At 50.6% G+C, this 18,603-nt stretch overlaps 2 protein-coding genes across 5 annotated transcripts in view; one reads left to right on the forward strand and one right to left on the reverse strand.

Annotated features, from left to right (window-relative positions):
• The window catches only part of VPS36 (vacuolar protein sorting 36 homolog), a 28,663-nt gene extending 22,829 nt beyond the window's left edge, over positions 1 to 5,834 (reverse strand). Inside the window, exons 1-3 of one of the 2 annotated variants that reach the window (XM_068165300.1) lie at positions 5,641 to 5,834; positions 3,589 to 3,657; positions 298 to 368 (exon numbers count right to left, since the gene is read on the reverse strand). In XM_068165300.1, coding sequence (XP_068021401.1) covers positions 298 to 368; positions 3,589 to 3,657; positions 5,641 to 5,736 — 236 coding nt within the window. In that variant the 5' untranslated portion in view covers positions 5,737 to 5,834. Of the gene's footprint in view, positions 1 to 297; positions 369 to 3,588; positions 3,658 to 4,978; positions 5,085 to 5,640 lie in introns of those variants that run through there. The other variant, XM_068165301.1, reaches the window with a different exon arrangement.
• A 143-nt stretch (positions 5,835 to 5,977) lies between these two features.
• On the forward strand, positions 5,978 to 17,382 carry CKAP2 (cytoskeleton associated protein 2). Of its 3 annotated transcripts, none has more exons than XM_068165260.1 (10): positions 5,980 to 6,092; positions 9,609 to 9,696; positions 10,180 to 10,258; positions 11,520 to 11,924; positions 12,027 to 12,331; positions 13,296 to 13,482; positions 14,042 to 14,209; positions 14,704 to 14,776; positions 15,389 to 15,770; positions 16,579 to 17,382. In XM_068165260.1, the coding sequence occupies exons 1-10, from the start codon at positions 6,032 to 6,034 to the stop codon at positions 16,805 to 16,807; spliced, it is 1,977 nt and encodes a 658-aa protein (XP_068021361.1). In that variant the 5' UTR covers positions 5,980 to 6,031; the 3' UTR covers positions 16,808 to 17,382. The 3 variants fall into 3 exon arrangements, with proteins under 3 accessions (XP_068021360.1, XP_068021361.1, XP_068021362.1); XM_068165261.1 differs by having other exon boundaries at positions 10,183 to 10,258; XM_068165259.1 differs by having other exon boundaries at positions 5,978 to 6,092; positions 11,520 to 12,331.
• Positions 17,383 to 18,603: the final 1,221 nt, after the last annotated feature.

The raw sequence follows: 18,603 nt of genomic DNA on the forward strand, positions 1-18,603 counted from the left end.
TCCAGGCTCAGCACAATTCCTGTTGTAGCTTCTGACTAATGGGATGAAAAGGGCAAGGTGGGACACACACCTGCTTCATGAGCACCAGCCAGCTACTCAACACACATCAAGCACCACTGTGCCAGGACTCTCCTGCACACCTGACCTCAGGGAGGGAAAGCAGGTCCTTGTGGCTGTCAGTCTGGAGACTTAAGATTGCAAATGGAGCCTGTCATGAATTGCTGTTTAATCCTGGGTACCTCACAGATCATCACAGGCAAAGCATCCCTCTGAAAGAGACAGTGGCCATCACCTCACCTTTTTCCTATGCCAGCTGCTTGCTCTTCAATAAAGATGACCTGAGAGAGAGGCAGAGCGATGCAGCACTCCTGAAACAAGCAAAGCAGACACAAGTGTCATTAAGGCCATACCCTGAGCACCCATGCTCTAAGACACACTGCTCTCTCCTCCATTTCACAGGCAGGACAGGTTTCCCCAGGGGCTGCCTGAGGCACTCCCCATGAAGCATGACCACAACAACCAAACCAATCTAGCAAAGAGAAGCACAAGTAGAGATCTGAGGCAGAACTGCACCTGAGTTGTGGCTAGGCAAAAGAACCCCAAACTGCAGTGCCCATGAGGCAGCTTTAGACACCTGGAGCTAGACTCACAGAAGGACTTGGGAACTAAGCCAATCTTTAGTGTCATAGTTCCTAACTCAAACATGAAATGTTCCACCCCTGCAGTTCATCCCTGCAGGTGCCCAGCATTAACATTGCCACATTGGTGTTACTGTGGCAGCTAAGGCAAAGCCAGCAGTCACCTGCTGAATGCCTGGTAAGGTAGCCCAGCCTCTGAGTGGAACAGGAATTGCTCTGTCCCACATCCAAGGACTTAATCCAGCAGCTGCTGCAACTCAGCAGGCATTTATTGGACTGTGCTCCAGGCAAGGCTGAGCAAGAAACAAGACTGCATCCATCTGGGGGAGACTAGCCTACCCTGGAGAACCTCCTACATGCCTTTGAGACAGAAATTGCTCAAGGGGTGAGAGAGAGAAAGAGAGATTGGCCATGGGGATGTGCTGCCCAGGGAGGTGGTGGAGGCACCACCCCTGGAGGTGTTCAAGAGGGGATTGGATGTGGCACTTGGAGCCATGGTTTAGTTAGTCCTGAGGTGTTGGGTGACAGGTTGGACTTGATGATCTCTGAGGTCTTTCCCAACCTTAGTGATTCTCTGATGCTATGGCTGCAAGAATCTGTTCAGATGTCTGCTCCTGCTTTGGTAACATCAGCACACAACACCTGGTGACAGCCAGCCAGGCACAGGTTACCTTCCCTCCTGGAAGCTCTCTGCTCCATCTGCTGTCAAGCTGGGCCTACCACTGTGTCACCATAAACAGTGCCCTGGGTCCCTCTCACCCCCTGCTACCAAAACTGTTCCTCTTTGCACAGAACAATCAAATCCTCATTCCAGTGGAAACCAGGGAAGCACACAGGCAGGAACTCCACCCAGTGAGTAAATCTCTCACTGGGAAAGAAAACATGGATTGTACTTCCTGTCCTAAAACTCAGTGAGTGCTCTAGACTCCCCTATGGCTCCCAACTCCACAGGTGCTGCACAGCACAGTTCCTGTCTGTGAAATGCCCACACAGCACCAGACACCTGAAATGCAGGAGAAAGGGGGTTCCTTCAACAGAAACTCTGCAGTCTGGGAAATGGCAGCAGAGCCTCTCTGCACAGGATGCACACTGGCAAAAGGATTGACTCTTCAGCTCACAGCTAGAATGCTCTGAACCTCTCTGAAGTGCAGGGACTGGGAGGGACTGCTCAGGATCTGAGGGAGTGCTAGGACTAGGGGGAATGGAATGAAGCTGGAGGTGGGGAGATTGAGGCTGGAGGGGAGGAGGAAGTTCTTCCCCATGAGAGTGGTGAAGCCCTGGAATGGGTTGTGCAGGGAGGTGGTTGGGGCCCTGTCCCTGGAGGTGTTTAAGGCCAGGCTGGCTGAGGCTGTGGCCAGGCTGATGTAGTGTGGGGTGTCCCTGCCCATGGCAGGGGGGTTGGAACTGGATGATCCTTGTGGTCCCTTCAACCCTGACTGATACTGTGATACTAACTTAGAGCCACCCCCTCCTGGTGAGAGGAGCAAGAGGAAGAGATACAAGACCAGAAACAGTCATGAAAATGTTGTGAGTTTCTGTGGATTTTGGTCTTGCTAATGTCTCAAGCTCACACTGTGCATGATTTTGTGATGCAAAATGGCAAGCACAGCTCTGCTGGGGGGGGTTGCCTGCTTTGTTTATCTGTGTCTTCAAGCGCAGATGGCATGTAACAACAGAAGAAGAAGAGCAGAGAAGGAGAAGAGAAGAGGAGGCTCAGGGGAGACCTTCTTGCTCTCCACAACTACCTGAAGGGAGGTTGTAGCCAGGTGGGGGTTGGTCTCTTATCCCAGGCACCCAGCACCAGAACAAGAGGACACAGTCTCAGGCTGCACCAGGGGAGGTTTAGGCTGGAGGTTAGGAAGAAATTCTTCCCAGAAGGAGAGATTGGCCCTTGGGATAGAATAGAGTAGAGTAGAGTAGAATAGAATAGAATAGTCCAGACCAGACCAGGTTGGAAGAGACCTTCAAGATCATCGTGTCCAACCTATCAACCAATCCAACACCACCCAAACAACTAACCCATGGCACCAAGCACCCCAGCAAGTCTCCTCCTGAACACCTCCAGTGATGGAGACTCCACCACCTCCCCAGGCAGCCTATTCCAATGGGCAATCTCTCTCTCTGTGTAGAACTTCTTCCTCACCTCCAGCCTGAACCTCCCCTGGCACAGCCTGAGACTGTGTCCTCTTGTTCTGGTGCTGGCTGCCTGGGAGACCAACCTCTGCCTGTCTACAACCTCCCTTCAGGTAGTTGTAGACAGCAATAAGGATGTGCTGCCCAGGGAGGTGGTGGAGTCAGCATCCCTGGAGGTGTTTGGGAAGAGCCTGGATGAGGCACTTGGTGCCATGGTTGAGTTGATCAGATGGTGTTGGGTGATAGGTTGGACTCAGTGATCTTGAAGGTCTTTTCCAACCTGGTTAATTCTATTCTATTCTATTCTATTCTATTCTATTCTATTCTATTCTATTCTATTCTATTCTATTCTATTCCCAAATGGTGGTCTGGGACTACATGGTCAGAGCACAAATCAGAGAACCTTGACTAGAAAACAGTGAGGCAGAAGAAGTCTTTCTAGACAAGAGCATGGCAGAGCAGTTCACGTTATGATGTACCTGGCACCCTCAGCTTCAGGCTCTAAGCAGTGCTCTTTGGTGCAGGGGATCAGACTCTTCTCTCCTGGGTTTTTGTGTGCCAGGGAAAAGGAACATTTACAGGATTCATTCTTACCCCTTCCCAGCTCTCCATTAGTGCCTTATTAGAAGAGCTCAAGGTGAAGGAACACTCCTGGGCATCATTTCCTTTTCACTGTGAGCAAACAAATGTGCTGTGCCTGTGAAGCACACCACACACAGAGGAAGGAAAAACCTCCTCTTGTGTGCAGTCTTTGCCTGTTGTTTACCATGGAATTAACAGCTGAGTGACATAAAAGAAAGCAGGAAGTGGGACTTACATGATTCCTCTGATCCCTCCAGATCAGTCTGTGTGTGCTAAGCAGTAACACTCCACTGTCAAACTTCACCTGAACAGGAGAGAAACAAACCACATCAACAACAAATGCAGCTAGCAAGGTGCACACATGCTGGCCCTGGAAACATGGCACACCACAGACACCAGACTCAAGGAGCCAGTGCTCCAGCAGCTCTCTGCTGCTTTGTTGGCTTGTGTTGCAGAAAACACAAGAAGGAAGCCTAGGGGAAAATGAAGGAAAAGAGCATAAAACTTCCTGTTTGGTTTCCCTCTGCAACTGTCCCCCAGAAATCCTGAAGGATCTCCCCCCTCTGTATGTCAGGCAAGACACACAAACCTTCTTAATGTTTCAAACAGGTTTTTTCTTGCTTGAGAACTCCATTTGCTGACAAAGAAAGGAAAAGATATGCAGAAAAAGAACCTAACAAGGACATGCTATGCAGTCTGAAATCTTCCAGCCTGTCACACAGGAGGATTTCTTCTGCCCACTTTACTGTTCACAGAATCAACAACCAACAACTCTTTCTGTGAAGAACTTTCTCCTCACCTCCAGCCTAAACCTCCCCTGGCACAGCTTGAGACTGTGTCCTCTTGTTCTGGTGCTGCTTGCCTGGGAGAAGAGACCAACCCCCAGCTGGCTGCAACCTCCCTGCAGGTAGTTGTAGAGAGCAAGAAGGTCTCCCCTGAGCCTCCTCTTCTCCAGGCTAAGCAACCCCAGCTCCCTCAGCCTCTCCTCACAGGGCTGTGCTCCAGACCCCTCCCCAGCTTTGTTGCCCTCCTCTGGACACCTTCCAGCATCTCAACCTCCTTCCTAACCTGAGGGGCCCAGAACTGGACACAGGGCTCCAGGTGTGGCCTGAGCAGTGCTGAGCACAGGGCAGGATGACTTCTGTGGCCACTGTTGAAAAGTTCTTTTATTTACCAGAGGGCAATCAGTATGTGAAGCACGTGTCAGCAAACTGATCCCTGCTTGTGAAACCTCAGGTGCACTTTCAGAGCTTTTTATGAGGCTATGCAACTGCTGTGGCGTGGCAAAATGAAGTGCTCAAGAGCTAGTCCAACAGTGAGGAGAAGATGTGAGTATGTAGGTCCAGAGGAAAAGGCAGGGCAGAGAGCTGTTTCACCAGCACAACCAAAGAGCCTGTCCCAGCTACGCCTCAAACGTGAACTGTGTGACAGCACCCATCTTTTAACTGAGAGAGGGTATAGCACCGATCCGCAGTAAGGCACCCAGTGGAGGCAGGGAAGACTGCAGGGTGAGGAAGAACAGGCAAAAACGTCAGCCAAGGAGTCCATGAAGGAGGTCTCCGGAGAAACAGGGTGAGGAAGAGGGCACAAAAAGAGGACAGACGACAAAGGAGGATGGTGCTAACCCTTTTTGAGTGGTGCCAATGAGAGGACAAGAGGTAATGGGCACAAGCTTGCATCCAGGAAGCTCCATGGGGAGGAACTTCTCCACACCGGCGGTGGCGGAGTCCCTGCAGCCCCCCGGAGCCTGCCCCGGCGCCGTCCTGAGCAACCTGCTGCGCAGTCCCTCCCAGCCCCGCCCCTCCGCGCGGGCGCGGCACGAGCTCCGCTGACGTCAGAGCCAGGAGCACAGCTGATTGGCTGCCGCGCCGCGGGGGCGGCCTTGGCCCCGGCCCGGCCCCGGCCCCGGCAGCACACGTCACACGTCAGCCTTCGTGACAGGGACACCGTCCCTGGGGGGATGCCCACCCTGCCTCCCCCTGGCACACGCTGCCCCAGGCCTCCCTCTGCCCCACAAAGCCTGGAGCTCCTCACGCAACCAAGCCCCGCCAGACCCAGGAGTAAAATAACTTCCCGCAGCCAATCGATGCTCCGCCCGCAGGGCAGCCCCCTCCACACCCCTCCTCACACCCCTCCTCGCACGACACCACCCACAGGCACATTCCCTGACGCCCCCTCGGCGGGGTCCCACGACGGTAGCTTAACCCCTTGCCGCCTCCCCTGCCCCAACCCTGGTCCGCCGGGCCCTGCCAGGCCGCCAGGCCCCGCGCAGCGCCGCTCCCGTCACCTTCTCCTCCCCGTCGTAGAGGCGCACGCCACGCTGCTGCACCACCAGTGTCTCCCCCAGCTCCAGCAATCCGCTGGTCCACGCGAACCTGTCCATGGCGGACGCGCAGCCCCTCGCCCTCCCTCTGCCAGCGGCAGACAGGGCCGCAGCCGCCGCTCCCCGCCCGCCGCCGCAGGGCACTCAGGCCCCATCCCCGGCCCCTCCGCGCCCTCTGGCGGCTGCGTGTGGCGCAGCCACCACCTTCCTGCCGCGGCAGGAGGCACCGCCCCGCTCCTCCCAGCGCGCTCTCGCCATTGGCCAGTTCAAGTGCCGCGGCCAGCCCAGCCGGGCAGGCGCGGTGCGGCGGGTACTCCAAACGGCCCTGGCAGCGCCGTTTATATTGGGGGCGGCCATGGCAGCGCGATGTGCTCCTCAGCTCCCGGCTAGCCGCAGGTCTCAGCCGGCCTACCGAGGTAAGCATGCCAGGCGGGCTCCGGGGGACAGGGCTCCGAACGGCTGGGCTGCTCTCCGCTCCGGGCTGAGCGTCGTAGCCCGGGCGCTCTGTTGGAGCTGTCCGTCGTTCCTCCCTCGTGCAGCGGTGAGTGAGGAAGACGCTGGTGGGCGAGGGGAGCTGGCCGCTCTCCCCAGCAAACGGGAGACAAGCGCCTCAGGTGGGGTCTTGGCTTTCGCGGTCCTGGGGCCCCTATCCGGTGCATGAGGGACTGTGAGACCCCTCCCTGCCGCCGCGGAGCTGCGGCTGATGCTTTCCCCCTGCCTCCCCCGGCCAGGGCTGCTGCAGCGAGGCGCACGCCTCAGCTCAGCACATCGAGCAGGTGCGCCGCTCTGGCCTTCAGCTCTTCTCTGTGTTCCCTTGTGACTGGTTCAGTCTCCGCAAGTTAGCCGAGCTGAACTGCGGTGAGGGGACGCTGCTGCTCGGAGTCCGTGAGAGCTGAGCCTGTGAAGCAGAAGGTGCCAGGAGGGCTGCAGACAGGCTGCCCGCTGAGCCTGTGAAGCAGAAGGTGCCAGGAGGGCTGCAGACAGGCTGCCAGCTGAGCCTGTGAAGCAGAAGGTGCCAGGAGGGCTGCAGACAGGCTGCCAGCTGAGCCTGTGAAGCAGAAGGTGCCAGGAGGGCTGCAGACAGGCTGCCCGCTGAGCCTGTGAAGCAGAAGGTGCCAGGAGGGCTGCAGACAGGCTGCCAGCTGAGCCTGTGAAGCAGAAGGTGCCAGGAGGGCTGCAGACAGGCTGCCAGCTGAGCCTGTGAAGCAGAAGGTGCCAGGAGGGCTGCAGACAGGCTGCCAGCTGAGCCTGTGAAGCAGAAGGTGCCAGGAGGGCTGCAGACAGGCTGCCCGCTGAGCCTGTGAAGCAGAAGGTGCCAGGAGGGCTGCAGACAGGCTGCCCGCTGAGCCTGTGAAGCAGAAGGTGCCAGGAGGGCTGCAGACAGGCTGCCAGCTGAGCCTGTGAAGCAGAAGGTGCCAGGAGGGCTGCAGACAGGCTGCCAGCTGAGCCTGTGAAGCAGAAGGTGCCAGGAGGGCTGCAGACAGGCTGCCAGCTGAGCCTGTGAAGCAGAAGGTGCCAGGAGGGCTGCAGACAGGCTGCCCGCTGAGCCTGTGAAGCAGAAGGTGCCAGGAGGGCTGCAGACAGGCTGCCCGCTGAGCCTGTGAAGCAGAAGGTGCCAGGAGGGCTGCAGACAGGCTGCCAGCTGAGCCTGTGAAGCAGAAGGTGCCAGGAGGGCTGCAGACAGGCTGCCCGCTGAGCCTGTGAAGCAGAAGGTGCCAGGAGGGCTGCAGACAGGCTGCCCGCTGAGCCTGTGAAGCAGAAGGTGCCAGGAGGGCTGCAGACAGGCTGCCCGCTGAGCCTGTGAAGCAGAAGGTGCCAGGAGGGCTGCAGACAGGCTGCCCGCTGAGCCTGTGAAGCAGAAGGTGCCAGGAGGGCTGCAGACAGGCTGCCGCACCTCCGGGGGCGGGCGGGGTGCCTTGTCACACCTCGGGCTGCGTTTGACGTGGGTTTGCACAGCGTTGTGTCCCGCATGAAACTGCGCTGCCGTAAGCCCAGGTCCAGAGCCGTTCTGCCGCCTGAGCTTCAGCCGTTGGTGTGCCGGTCCCGGAGGAAACTTGGCTTTTATCTCTCCTGTAACAAGAGGAGGCTTTGAGGGTAATTACCCTGCCCTGTGGAATGACAACTTTTTAGCACGGAGAGTGCACTACCAAATGCTTAATTCTTTTCGAAGCTGTCATTTAGCTCCTGAAAGACAACAATGTTTAAGCAACTTCTACAGCCTGACCCGCAGGAATACAAAAGTATCTCAGCTTTAAGGGAACATAGAGGTGGACCTTGCAGAGATTGCAGATGTGTGAATGAAGAACAGTGGCCAAGAGAGAATGTGGATGATAGCAGATATGTGCAAAGAGATTCAAAAGGGGATTTATGGCTGCCTAGGAAGGGCAGGAGTTGGATTTTGTATGGAAGCTCATTGAAGGTTTAGGCTGGATGTTAGGAAGAAATTCTTCCCAGACAGAGAGATTGGCCATTGGGATGTGCTGCCCAGGGAGGTGGTGGAGTCACCATCCCTGGAGGTGTTTAGGAAGAGCCTGGATGAAGCACTTGGTGCCATGGTTGAGTTGGTTAGATGGTGCTGGGTGATAGGTTGGACTCGATGTCAAAGGTCTTTTCCAACCTGGCTAATTCTGTTCTAACACTTCTGCTACTGAACGAGTCTATGATGGAGGATGGTGCAATGCCCTGAGTTCCTGAATGCCATAAAGGAAGTATTATTCGAAGATAATGCTTTAACTTCTTATTCTTGCATCCCCCTGACCATGAAACAGCTGTGAGACTTGGAGCTTAACTGCCTAGACTGACTTGTAGATGCTTGAATTAGTTTTGAGTGGCAGGACCATCTTATCCCAACTGCTCCCAGCAAGACAAGGTCACTGTCTCCCTGCAGGAATGAGGAAAGGATCACCAAAGTGGTCCTGTGCAGTATGAGTGTTTCTGGTGTGCAGTCAACCAGTGCAAACATGCAAAGTAGTGTCCTGTGCTGGAATGCTTGCCTGTGTTAAGACAGTGACAGCTGGCTCAAGACCATTACAGGATCATTTTGTGCTGTTGTTAATGCTCCCACTGAACCAGCATTTACATTGATACCCAGCTGATAGGAGAAGCCAGATTTTGCAGCTGGTTGGTTGGGTTCATGTGCATGGTATTTTTTGTGTGCTCTATTTACCTTACTACTATCATAAGTGAGAGGTGTGCTTGCTGGACCAACAGTGAGTATGTGAAAGACTGGACAGGCATCCAGGAGGTAAGAATTGAGTCTGACTTCCACCTATCACTCAACTATCTCTTTCCCTCAATGTGGCACCACAGCCATCCTAGACAGCTGTGAAATTCATGTTCAATTGGCCCTTGAATATGGCCTTCCTCAAGAAACCAGAGAATGTGTAAGGCATCCTGAGATGGAACAGAATTAACCAGCTTGGGAAAGACCTTTGAGATCATTGAGTCCAACCTAGCACCCAGCACCATCTGAACAACTCAACCATCCAGGCTCTTCCTAAACACCTCCAGTGATGGTGACTCCACCACCTCCCAGGGCAGCACATCCCAAAGGCCAATCTCTCTTGCTGGGAAGAACTTCTTCCTAACATCCAGCCTAAACCTCCCCTGGCACAGCCTGAGACTGTGTCCTCTTGTTCCGGTGCTGCCTGCCTGGGAGAAGAGACCAACCCCCACCTGGCTACAACCTCCCTTCAGGTAGTTGTAGAGAGCAAGAAGGTCTCCCCTGAACCTCCTCCAGGCTAAGCAACCCCAGCTCCCTCAGCCTCTCCTCACAGGGCAGATGTGAATGTTAAGCTAAAAGCTTTCATAACCCAGTGTCTGTTTCTCATAATCTCTTGGTGCTGGGTTAATTGCAGTTCCATTTTCTGTCAGACTAAACCTGGCATTATTTCTTGGCTGAAAGTGTCCCTTTTCTTTTGTTAATCCTCTAGAACAGAGACGACAAAAGGTTGAGGAATATCTGTCAAGAAAGAAGACATTTTCTGGGATACCCATTCAAGCCACCCAGCCATCACTCAGGTAACACCTCTGCTCTGGCTTGCCTCCCTTTCATAGTATCACTAAGGTTGGAAGAGACCTCAAAGATAGAGTCCAACCTGTCACCACAGACCTCATGACTAAACCATGGCACCAAGTGCCACATCCAGTCCCCTCTTGAACACCTCCAGGGATGGGGACTCCACCACCTCCCTGGGCAGCACATCCCAATGACCAATGACTCTCTCAGTGAAGAACTTCCTCCTCACCTCCAGCCTAAACCTCCCCTGGCACAGCCTGAGGCTGTGTCCTCTTGTTCTGGTGCTGGCTGCCTGGGAGAAGAGACCAACCCCTTCCTGGCTACAACCTCCCTTCAGGGAGTTGTAGAGGGCAGGAAGGTCTCCCCTGAGCCTCCTCTTCTCCAGGCTAAGATTTGCTGCCCAGGCCACGTAACCTTACTGTCAGAACACATTCCTTTGCTGTGTTGCAGCATGACTTGAGATGTCTCTTTAATATTTTTTTAAGCAGCAGCAAAGCTAGAAGAGCAGTTGGCAATAAGCTCCAAGACACAACACAGATCTTGACCTCTTCAAAGCCAGAAATGGTAAGCTCTGACTGATACTCAAGTAGTGATGGCACTGCCTCTGTGGCTACAACATTCCACTCAATTCATGCTGTTAAGTTGCATGGGAAGGTTGCAAGTGCAGGGTGCAGTTTGTGCAGTGACAGCTTATTGCCTGCCTGCTGGAGAGCTGTGACATTGCTGTATGCACTGGTTAGTGAGAACTGGCTGGAGAGGGTTTGAAAGAGCACATCATTGTTACTGAAATGATTATTACATTCTAACCACTCTTCCCAAGAGTCAACTCTTTGGTTGTCAGCCTTTGGGGGAGTTATTTAGATTCTGTTCATGGCAGACAGCCTCATGGCTTCAGCTGGCAGCTGAGCTCTACAAGCCACTTGCACAACTACCCACACCCCAGTGGGATGGGAAGGAAAACTGGGAGAAAAGGCAAAAACCTGTGAGGTGAGATAAGCAAAAGTCTAATAGGCCAGCAGAAAGAGGAGAAAATAATGAGGAATAACAGTAAAAGTAACAAAATAGTCCATAAAGTGACACAACACAGCACTGACCATGGTGGTGAGCTCTGGCCAGGCCCAGCCCACCTGCCTGAGCCTGCCCTGCTGTGGCTCCTGGCTCTTTCACTCCTCTATAAACTGCTGCTTAGACAATGCTGACTTAGTTGCTACAGAGCATCTTCCCCATGGGAGGGAAAAACAGTTAGGTCACACTGTTCATGGCCTCTAGGCTAAGGTCATGCTGAGAACAGCAGGGTTTCAGGGAGCAGTAAAATGAAGGTGTCTTAACTACAGCATCCTACAACTCATCAGCAAGACAAATGACCTGGTAACATAGCCCCATTGCCTCAGTAAAGGCTTTACTCACTACCTCATGCTTCCAGGTTATCCATGCTGCTGCCATCAAGTGCTGGGGTATGCAAACTGAGATATGGCTTTCAGCTTAAAGCAAGGTTGAAACTGATTCTTCTAACTTAGGAGGTGACTTTTGCCAGTTGCAAGCCAGCAGTTGCTTGGAGTTTTGTCTCTGTAGAAGAGTAGCCTTCAGCTTAGGCTGCTTTACTTCCATGGCAGAGTTTAAACAATCATAACAACTTTTTTGTGTAGGAGAACTCTGTAACAACAGTTGACACACTCCAGTGCATAAGCACTACCTTTGTAGATGCTTTTGAAGTAGCACTTAGAGTTAATCAGTCCTATAAAGCAGTGGGAAGCCTCTTTGGATACAAGTAACCCACAATACTAACCTACTTCTAACCTCTCCAAGCACATACTTTTGATTCCAGGAAAACAAAGAGAATGCTGACAAACTGCCATGGGACCAGGCAAGTGGAACCTCGGAGAAAAATGTTGTTCCAGACTCTTCCACAGTCTCCCTGACAAGTGCCTTACCAGGCACCAACGGCAGACCTGGAGAGCATGCTTCCAGGGGTGAAGCCATTGCAATCAAGTCTCAGCATGTGTCACTTAGCAAGACCTTCTTGCAAATGAAAAGCATGAAGGAGAAACAACTGATTGGTGAAAAGCAGAGTTCAACTGCCAGCCTGCCGAAGAAGTCAGTGCCTGGCATATATCGGGGCAGAGTTATCCAGTCCAAGATCAACTCCTTCCGAAGAGCGCCAAAACCTGAGGGGGAGAACAGTTCTGTGCCAGACAGGAAGCTGCTTCCTTCTGCCACTACCAAACCAGCAGTAAGTTCTTTGCCCACAGGCAGCTGCCCTGTAGTTCTGAAAGCTATCCAAGTTAAAAACTGCTCCAGTGCTGTAAAGCCACATGGTGTTCTCTCGTTCCAGAGCAAGCCATCTGACAGAGCTGCCACTGGCTCCCAGGCTGGCCTGAAGAAATGGCAACCAACCTGTGCTGTAGCCCCAAAAAAAGCAGCAGCCCAAAACATGATGGGTGGCAAGCAGCCAGCAAAGGCTGCTTCTAACAGCTCTGATCACAGAGCACTAGGAGTGAAGAGACAAGCAAATTGTTCTGAAGATGCAAGACCAGGAGCTCCAGCAAGACCTGTGTCTGTTGCTGCTGATGCAAAGCCAGCTCAGCATTCTAAAACTCATGGCAACAGGAAATCTCTTCTGCCAGCACAAGACAGAAGGTAACTGAATTATTCACCATTAGAGCTTGATCTCTGGAGATGATTCTTTCCAAGAATATCCTTTTTTGATCTATTTCTTGCTGTAGCTGTGGTGGAAAAATGAGTCTTTGAATTTGCTGCCCAAGGGCAGCAGGCTGAAACTGTAAAGCTGAGAAACTGGGGTGCAAAGTGTTTGCAGCAGCTCTTCAGGCTTATAGCTTGTTCTGTGTGGTTATGAACAGAATATCTGTTGCTTGAACTCCTCTTGTGTGTTAGGCTGAGTGTTGTGTAGCCTTAAGCATGACACAGTCCTGTAGGGGCACTGCACATGTGTCACTGCTTTAAAAACCAGTGATAGGATGTGTGTGTGAGACCATTGATGCACTGAAGGAGAACACTTGTCAGGGACACATCTTTCCTTTTGGTGGATGCACCTTAGGTGATGGGGTGATGGATTGCAATCTGGAAGTCTGCTCTTGATAGAACTCCTTGTGCTATGTCATTCAGTTACAACTGGTGTAGGGTTCAGCATGGAAATGTGTGGGAAGACTTCAGCTTGCACCTGGCTTTCAGATTTTGAAAGCTGTGATAGGGTGTGTTGGGCTGTTCCCAATGCTTCCTTTGGATGCAGTTTCTAGCTTCCTGGTTTGAAGTGCCATTAGGGTAGGGAGGGAATGCAGCAGAATAAATGGGAAGCATGTTTTACCCTTTCCTAACCTCTGCAGCCCAAGTCTCTCCTAGCTGCTTGGAAGGGAAGACATGAGAGTGTTCTGCCTCAACAGGTTATCTAAAGCAGCTAGTGATGTGTGGCTGGGAAATTCCCATGCAAGTCTAAATGCAACAGTATTCCACTCAGGATTAAAGGGAGAGGGCTCAAGGACTGCCTGGGAAGTGCATCTTTGTACAACTTAGCCTAGTTAGTGTTGGTAAATGTAAAAGATGATGAAACATCTGCTGCTCCAGCTAATGGTATTCTTAAATGCAGAGCCTGCCTGGATGAATGGAGAGCATCTAGAGGAAGAGTGATGAAGAGACCTCCTATAGCTGTGGTTCAGGGACCCCAGCCTAAAAGGGAAGAAAATGAATTCTCTTCTGATGATTCTGTAGAGGATGTCTTACACAGTGAGAAAGTCAACAAGACTCTTGCAGCATGCCTGCAGTTAGCTGAACAGGTATTCTCTCCCCTGCCTGCCAAGCTCTCATCATATTGCTCCTTACAACATGCAAATCCTATGGGCATCCTGGTCCTCTGAATCAGATGTGGGGGACTAGTTGCTCCCCAGGTTAAGCAATATAGTGTTGTGCCAACATCTGAAGAAATCAGCTTGCACTTAAGCTTAGCTAACTACTGGCCTACCCAATAAGGCAGGCTGTAATGTCATGAGAGTTGCACTGAATTAACCTAAAGGAGACTTGCACTTCCAGTAACTTGCCTGAACTATGGAAGTCTGTCTTAAGTAGTTCTGAAGATGCCTCTGCATTTTACTGTCCTTTCTGCCTACAACACTGTGTAAATAATCCTCACTTGAAAGAACAGGTGAGTGGCAGTTCTTCTGTTCAAGCTGATAGCTCAGTCTTGGAGATGCTTGCCACCTGCAACTCAGGGTTACTCTCCAAATTGAAAGCAAGCAAACACACCCCTCCTTGCTCTCTAATTCTCTAAACCAGCCAAAATCTATCACCTCCAAATGTTCACTGCATTTAGATCTGTGCTTTTTTGGTTGACTTCAGGGATGTCAAGGTGATGAAATACGTGCCATGCTGGAGGAGCTGACTCAGAACATCCCTGGCACTAAAAAGCTTGCGCAGTACTGGATCTGCTGCATGCAGCTGGAGCGGACAGGTCCTCTTGAAAGGCTTATTGCTGTGTATGAGGAGGCCATTCTGGCAGGAGCCATGGTGAGCAGCTGTCCTGAAAACTTGTGTAGAAAATACTAGTTCTGATTTTAACAAGCACTTCACTATGTGGTGAGCTACCTGAAAATAAAATACTTCTGATTTAGTTTGCTCTGTAACCACTGTAGGTACTCACTGCTTCCAAAAGGAAAGGTTTAGCATCATCAAAATAACTTAGGATGCTCCACTTAGAAGTCTTAGTCCATAACTTCTTCTAGTATCATTAGAAACCCAAGGCAACTTAATCTTACATTTATTGGTGGACTTAATTCCTGTGCTTTACTGTTAGTAAGATTTCAGGGCACCAAATACAGCCTTGGTGCCCCAAATACAGAGCACATGAGATTCACTTGCTCCGACTTGTGCTTCTGCAGTGTTAAGGGTTTGTAACGTGACCCTGGTGGTCTGTGCCCCTTCCCCTGTAACTGCAACACCAAATAAGCTGAAGTGATTTATATCTTTCTAGAAAAACCAATTCCAAAATGGCTTTTTTTCAGCCCAAAGAGGAGCTACGATCTGCACTAGTGGAGACTCTGAAAAACACTGCAAGCCTCTTCAAGTCTCAGGATGGTAAGTCAGGGTACTCTTAGCCTACTTAAATGGCTGGCCTGAGAGGCAGCATGAGCTAACTACTTGTGCCTACCTTAAACTGTTCCATGAACACTCATCTATGATCATTTTGCACTCATCTATGATCATTTTGCACTCAGCTGTCCTTGAAACCAGCGTTGACAGAGCTAATGACTGCCCATGGTAGGCATGTTAAACTGAGTGGTGGGGGTGCTCTCACATTCAAACTTCCTACTGAAACTCTAGCAAAGCAGTGTTCAACTATTTTAGCCTGATAAAGAGTAAATAAATATTCTTGTGAGCCCAGAATCAGTTGCCTGTTTGACACAAACTCCTGAACTAGCACTTGCACAGTGTCAGTTAAAGGTGGTAAATACTCTGCTTTGGGAAGCAAAATAGCTGTACACATTGCCTGTCCAACATGAGAGCCATCTTATCCCAGAGGCTCTTGTTCTGAACTGCTCTCCTTGGGAAGCAAGAGAATGAATTCTTAGGATACTCTTAACTAGGGCTTTCAGGTTGCAGGTTTAAGGTGACTAAAACTATTAGTAACTTAAACTTCTGTGCCTCATCCTCAACACATACTTATTTCCATTCTCATTTAAACTTTAGAGGGAGCTGCCACAGAAGCTCAAGAAGTAGTGGAAGTCAACAAAGAACCAAATTCATCTGTAGAGCAGGTTCAGGAAGCCTTCAAGGATCTCTGCTATGATGATGACAACCAAAAAGTGGAGAGTGATGACAAGAAGGCAGAAAGTGGAAATGAAGTGATCAAGAAAGGAATGGATTTAGGCTTGAAACCAAGTGAGAAGACTTTGCCAAAAAAGAATAGGAGGCACAGGACTAAAGAGCGTGGGAAGAAGAAAGTGAAGTATGAGGCAGAAGAGCAGAAAGATGATGAGGTAAAAGACACAGCCCAAGCATTTAATTCTCCTGAGAAGGAGAACACCACATCTCTGACATACAATCCATCTGCCACGCCACACTTGGAAAGGTAAGATTACTTCAGGTAACTATGGAAGGCTTGCAGTAATGTCTGCCTTGTTGACACAGGGAGGCACTGTTTGTGAACACCCAGTTAAAAGCTGACAAGAACTTACTTTTGATTAGAATTCCTTCCTCTTCCCTCAGAAGGAAGCCTTTTTAAAGGAATTCCCCTAGTTACTCCAACTGCTTTGCCTCTTTGAATTCCCTGCTACAGGGTAATCATCCTTTGTGGCACAGACACAAATTCCTTGTTTAAGATCCCTGCCCACAATCCATGTGGCAGCAGCAGCTCTGCACTGAGCCTAGGTAAAGAGAGAGCAGACATCCCCAGTCTTCCCCTTTGCAGATGTAGCTGTGGTCATACATCATACAACACAAGTGAACAAGGTGTAACTGCACTGTGAAGATCCTAATTGTATCTTGAGGCCAAAGTCTGGAGAGTAATCTCGGGACACAACAGACAAGGTTCTAAACTCTTGACACAAGCTTTCTTCCACAACAGCAGACCTAGGAAGTTGTGCTTGCTTTGAGCATCTGATGAAGCTAGACTTTGGCAGCTGTTCACTAGCATCAGAGTGTGTCATTAAAGCAGGAACACTTCTCTGCAGATGGGATTCAGGGGAATCTTTCTTCAGAAACTTGTCAGTAGGCTTCCCAGACTAAAGCACTTTGAGGAAAGAGTTGTACATCCAGTCGTCTTAGGCTGTGGGAATGGAAGAGAGTTGAACAGGCGTAATGACTTGCTTGTTCTGCTAAACACTACAGAGGTAAGGCATATGGTGGTGTCTGGTTGATTTTGTTTGTTCTTTCTTAAGTCTGAAGGTGCAGGATGAAGCAAATGACTCCAGTGACAAAGACCTGATCATTTTAACCCCCCTGCGGTGCTCTCAGCGCATTCGCGAGAGGCTGCGCAAGGCGACGGACTCTAAAGATCAAGATCCTTGTGCCTCTCTGCTTGAGCAGCTGGGAGAGTTGGAAGCCACTGCCTTCATCCATAACCAGAGCAATGCACTGCAGGAAACAAGTGCTGAAGTGGAAGAGTGAAAAGCACAGGAGTGAGAGACTGGATCTCTTTTAAGGAAAAGCTGCAAGGGTGGTTGCTCTTAGCAGCTTTGAGAGAAGAGCTGTCTGAAACTTGTGTGGACAGCTGAAGATGAAATTTGTCTGCCCAAGTCACTACACCTTTGAATTCTTCAGCTCCTGCTTTTTTCACTGCTCTGTTGTAGTGCCTATAAACAGCAGTGTCTCCATGTAAAATATGGTTTATTAGAAGCTAAGGACTAGGTTTAACACTTCATATAACATTGACTGTAGGATATTGCCAATATCCTTTTCTTGCTGCCATATATTCTTTAGCCTTGCACAGACAGTGTAACAGGGCACTATCTGCTAGAGCAACTTGTAGTTCTGAAATCTCAAACCAGCTGGCAAGATGTACTCTAAACTGCCTCCATGTTCAGGGAGTATTTCAGTTAAAGAGTCCAATCACTTGAGTTACAAGGATTAGTCAGGAGCAAGTAGTTGTCCTTAGATGAGGTCAGAGAGATGAAGTGCTGTATTCTGCTATTAGTATTACTCTGTAACAAGGTAGACTTATTAAACTGATCAGCTGTGTTGTATGTGTGTGCTCTTCTTTTGGTTGGTCTTTATGGGCTTCAGGTTGGGAACCAATCCTAGGAGATGCTTAGAGGCAGGAGACCAGACTTGTGAAACTTGATTTAGCCTGTTCTTGGAAGTGACCTGTTTATAGCAGAACATCATGAAGCTCCACATCCAGCAGAGGCTTAGTCTTTCCCTGGCTTCAGTATGCAGAAATTGCATGAACTGTAGGCAGGCATTCACATGGCATTGTTACAACAAACCTTGGATCCATATGGGTTTGCATCTACCAGGAAACCAAAGTCTATTGCACAATGGTTCCCTCAGCACATGCCTGAGCAGTGGCAAGCAAGTCCAAACCTCCACTTCTACTATAGGTGTTGTCCCTAGCAAGGGTTCTTCAAATAGTGTGTACAAAAAGCCATTCACCTTTGTCACCTACTCCACAAGAGTGCCAGGCCTCTACCAGGGTGAGGCACACATGAACAATAGCATTAGACAGCAAAAAATGTTGGGGAGGTTCCCTAAGTACCATGACTCTGCTGCCCCTCCCCCCCTTAGGTGTGTGTTTTAGCATGGTCACAGGATGTTAGGGGTTGGAAGAGACCTCTGGAGATCTTAGAATCCACCCCCCTGCCAGAACAGGACCATATAATCCACTGCAGGTCACACAGGAATGCATCCAGACAGGGCTGGAAAGTCTCCAGAGGAGGAGACTCCACAACCTCTCTTGGGAGCTTATTCCAGTCCTCTGTGCCCTTCACAGTGAAGTTCTTCCTCATGTTGAGGTGGAACTTACTGTGATCTACTTTATATCTGTTGTCCTTTGTCCTATCACAGGGCACAAGTGAGCAGAGCTCCCTTCCCTCCTCACTCCAGCCCTCAAATATTTATAGACACTGATTAGATTTCCCTCTCAGTCTTCTCTCCAGGCTAAACAGCCCCCCAGTCTCTCAGCCTTTTCTCCTAGGGCAGTGCTTCAGTCCCTTCATCATCCTTGTAGCCCTCCATTGGACTATCTTCAGTTGATCATTCTCCCTCACCAACTGGGGAGCCCAGAACTGGATGCAATATTCCAGGTGGGGCCTCATGAGGGCAGAGAAGGTGGGGGGGAGAACCTCCCTCAATCTGCTGGACACTTTCTAATGCCCCCCAAGATACCACTGACAGAACAAATGTATTCTGGTCTGAACTATCCAGTCCTTTAAGTATTGGATTCTGTCTTTCAGAGGACAATCTCA

Source organism: Melanerpes formicivorus, unplaced genomic scaffold (assembly GCF_026170545.1).
Source record: "Melanerpes formicivorus ecotype bairdi unplaced genomic scaffold, bMelFor1.0.p_v2 SCAF_87, whole genome shotgun sequence".
Classification (NCBI taxonomy): Eukaryota; Metazoa; Chordata; class Aves; order Piciformes; family Picidae; genus Melanerpes; species Melanerpes formicivorus.

What these genes read in the sequence shown, in the direction of transcription:
- CKAP2 (XM_068165259.1), top strand. Translation starts at nt 6,032, where the DNA reads ATGGCAGCGCGATGTGCTCCTCAGCTCCCGGCTAGCCGCAGGTCTCAG. An exon ending in GTCTCAGCCGGCCTACCGAG is followed by an intron (nt 6,093 to 9,608) that starts GTAAGCATGCCA and finishes TTAATCCTCTAG; the next exon opens with AACAGAGACGACAAAAGGTT. An exon ending in CCTCTTCAAAGCCAGAAATG is followed by an intron (nt 10,259 to 11,519) that starts GTAAGCTCTGAC and finishes TTTTGATTCCAG; the next exon opens with GAAAACAAAGAGAATGCTGA.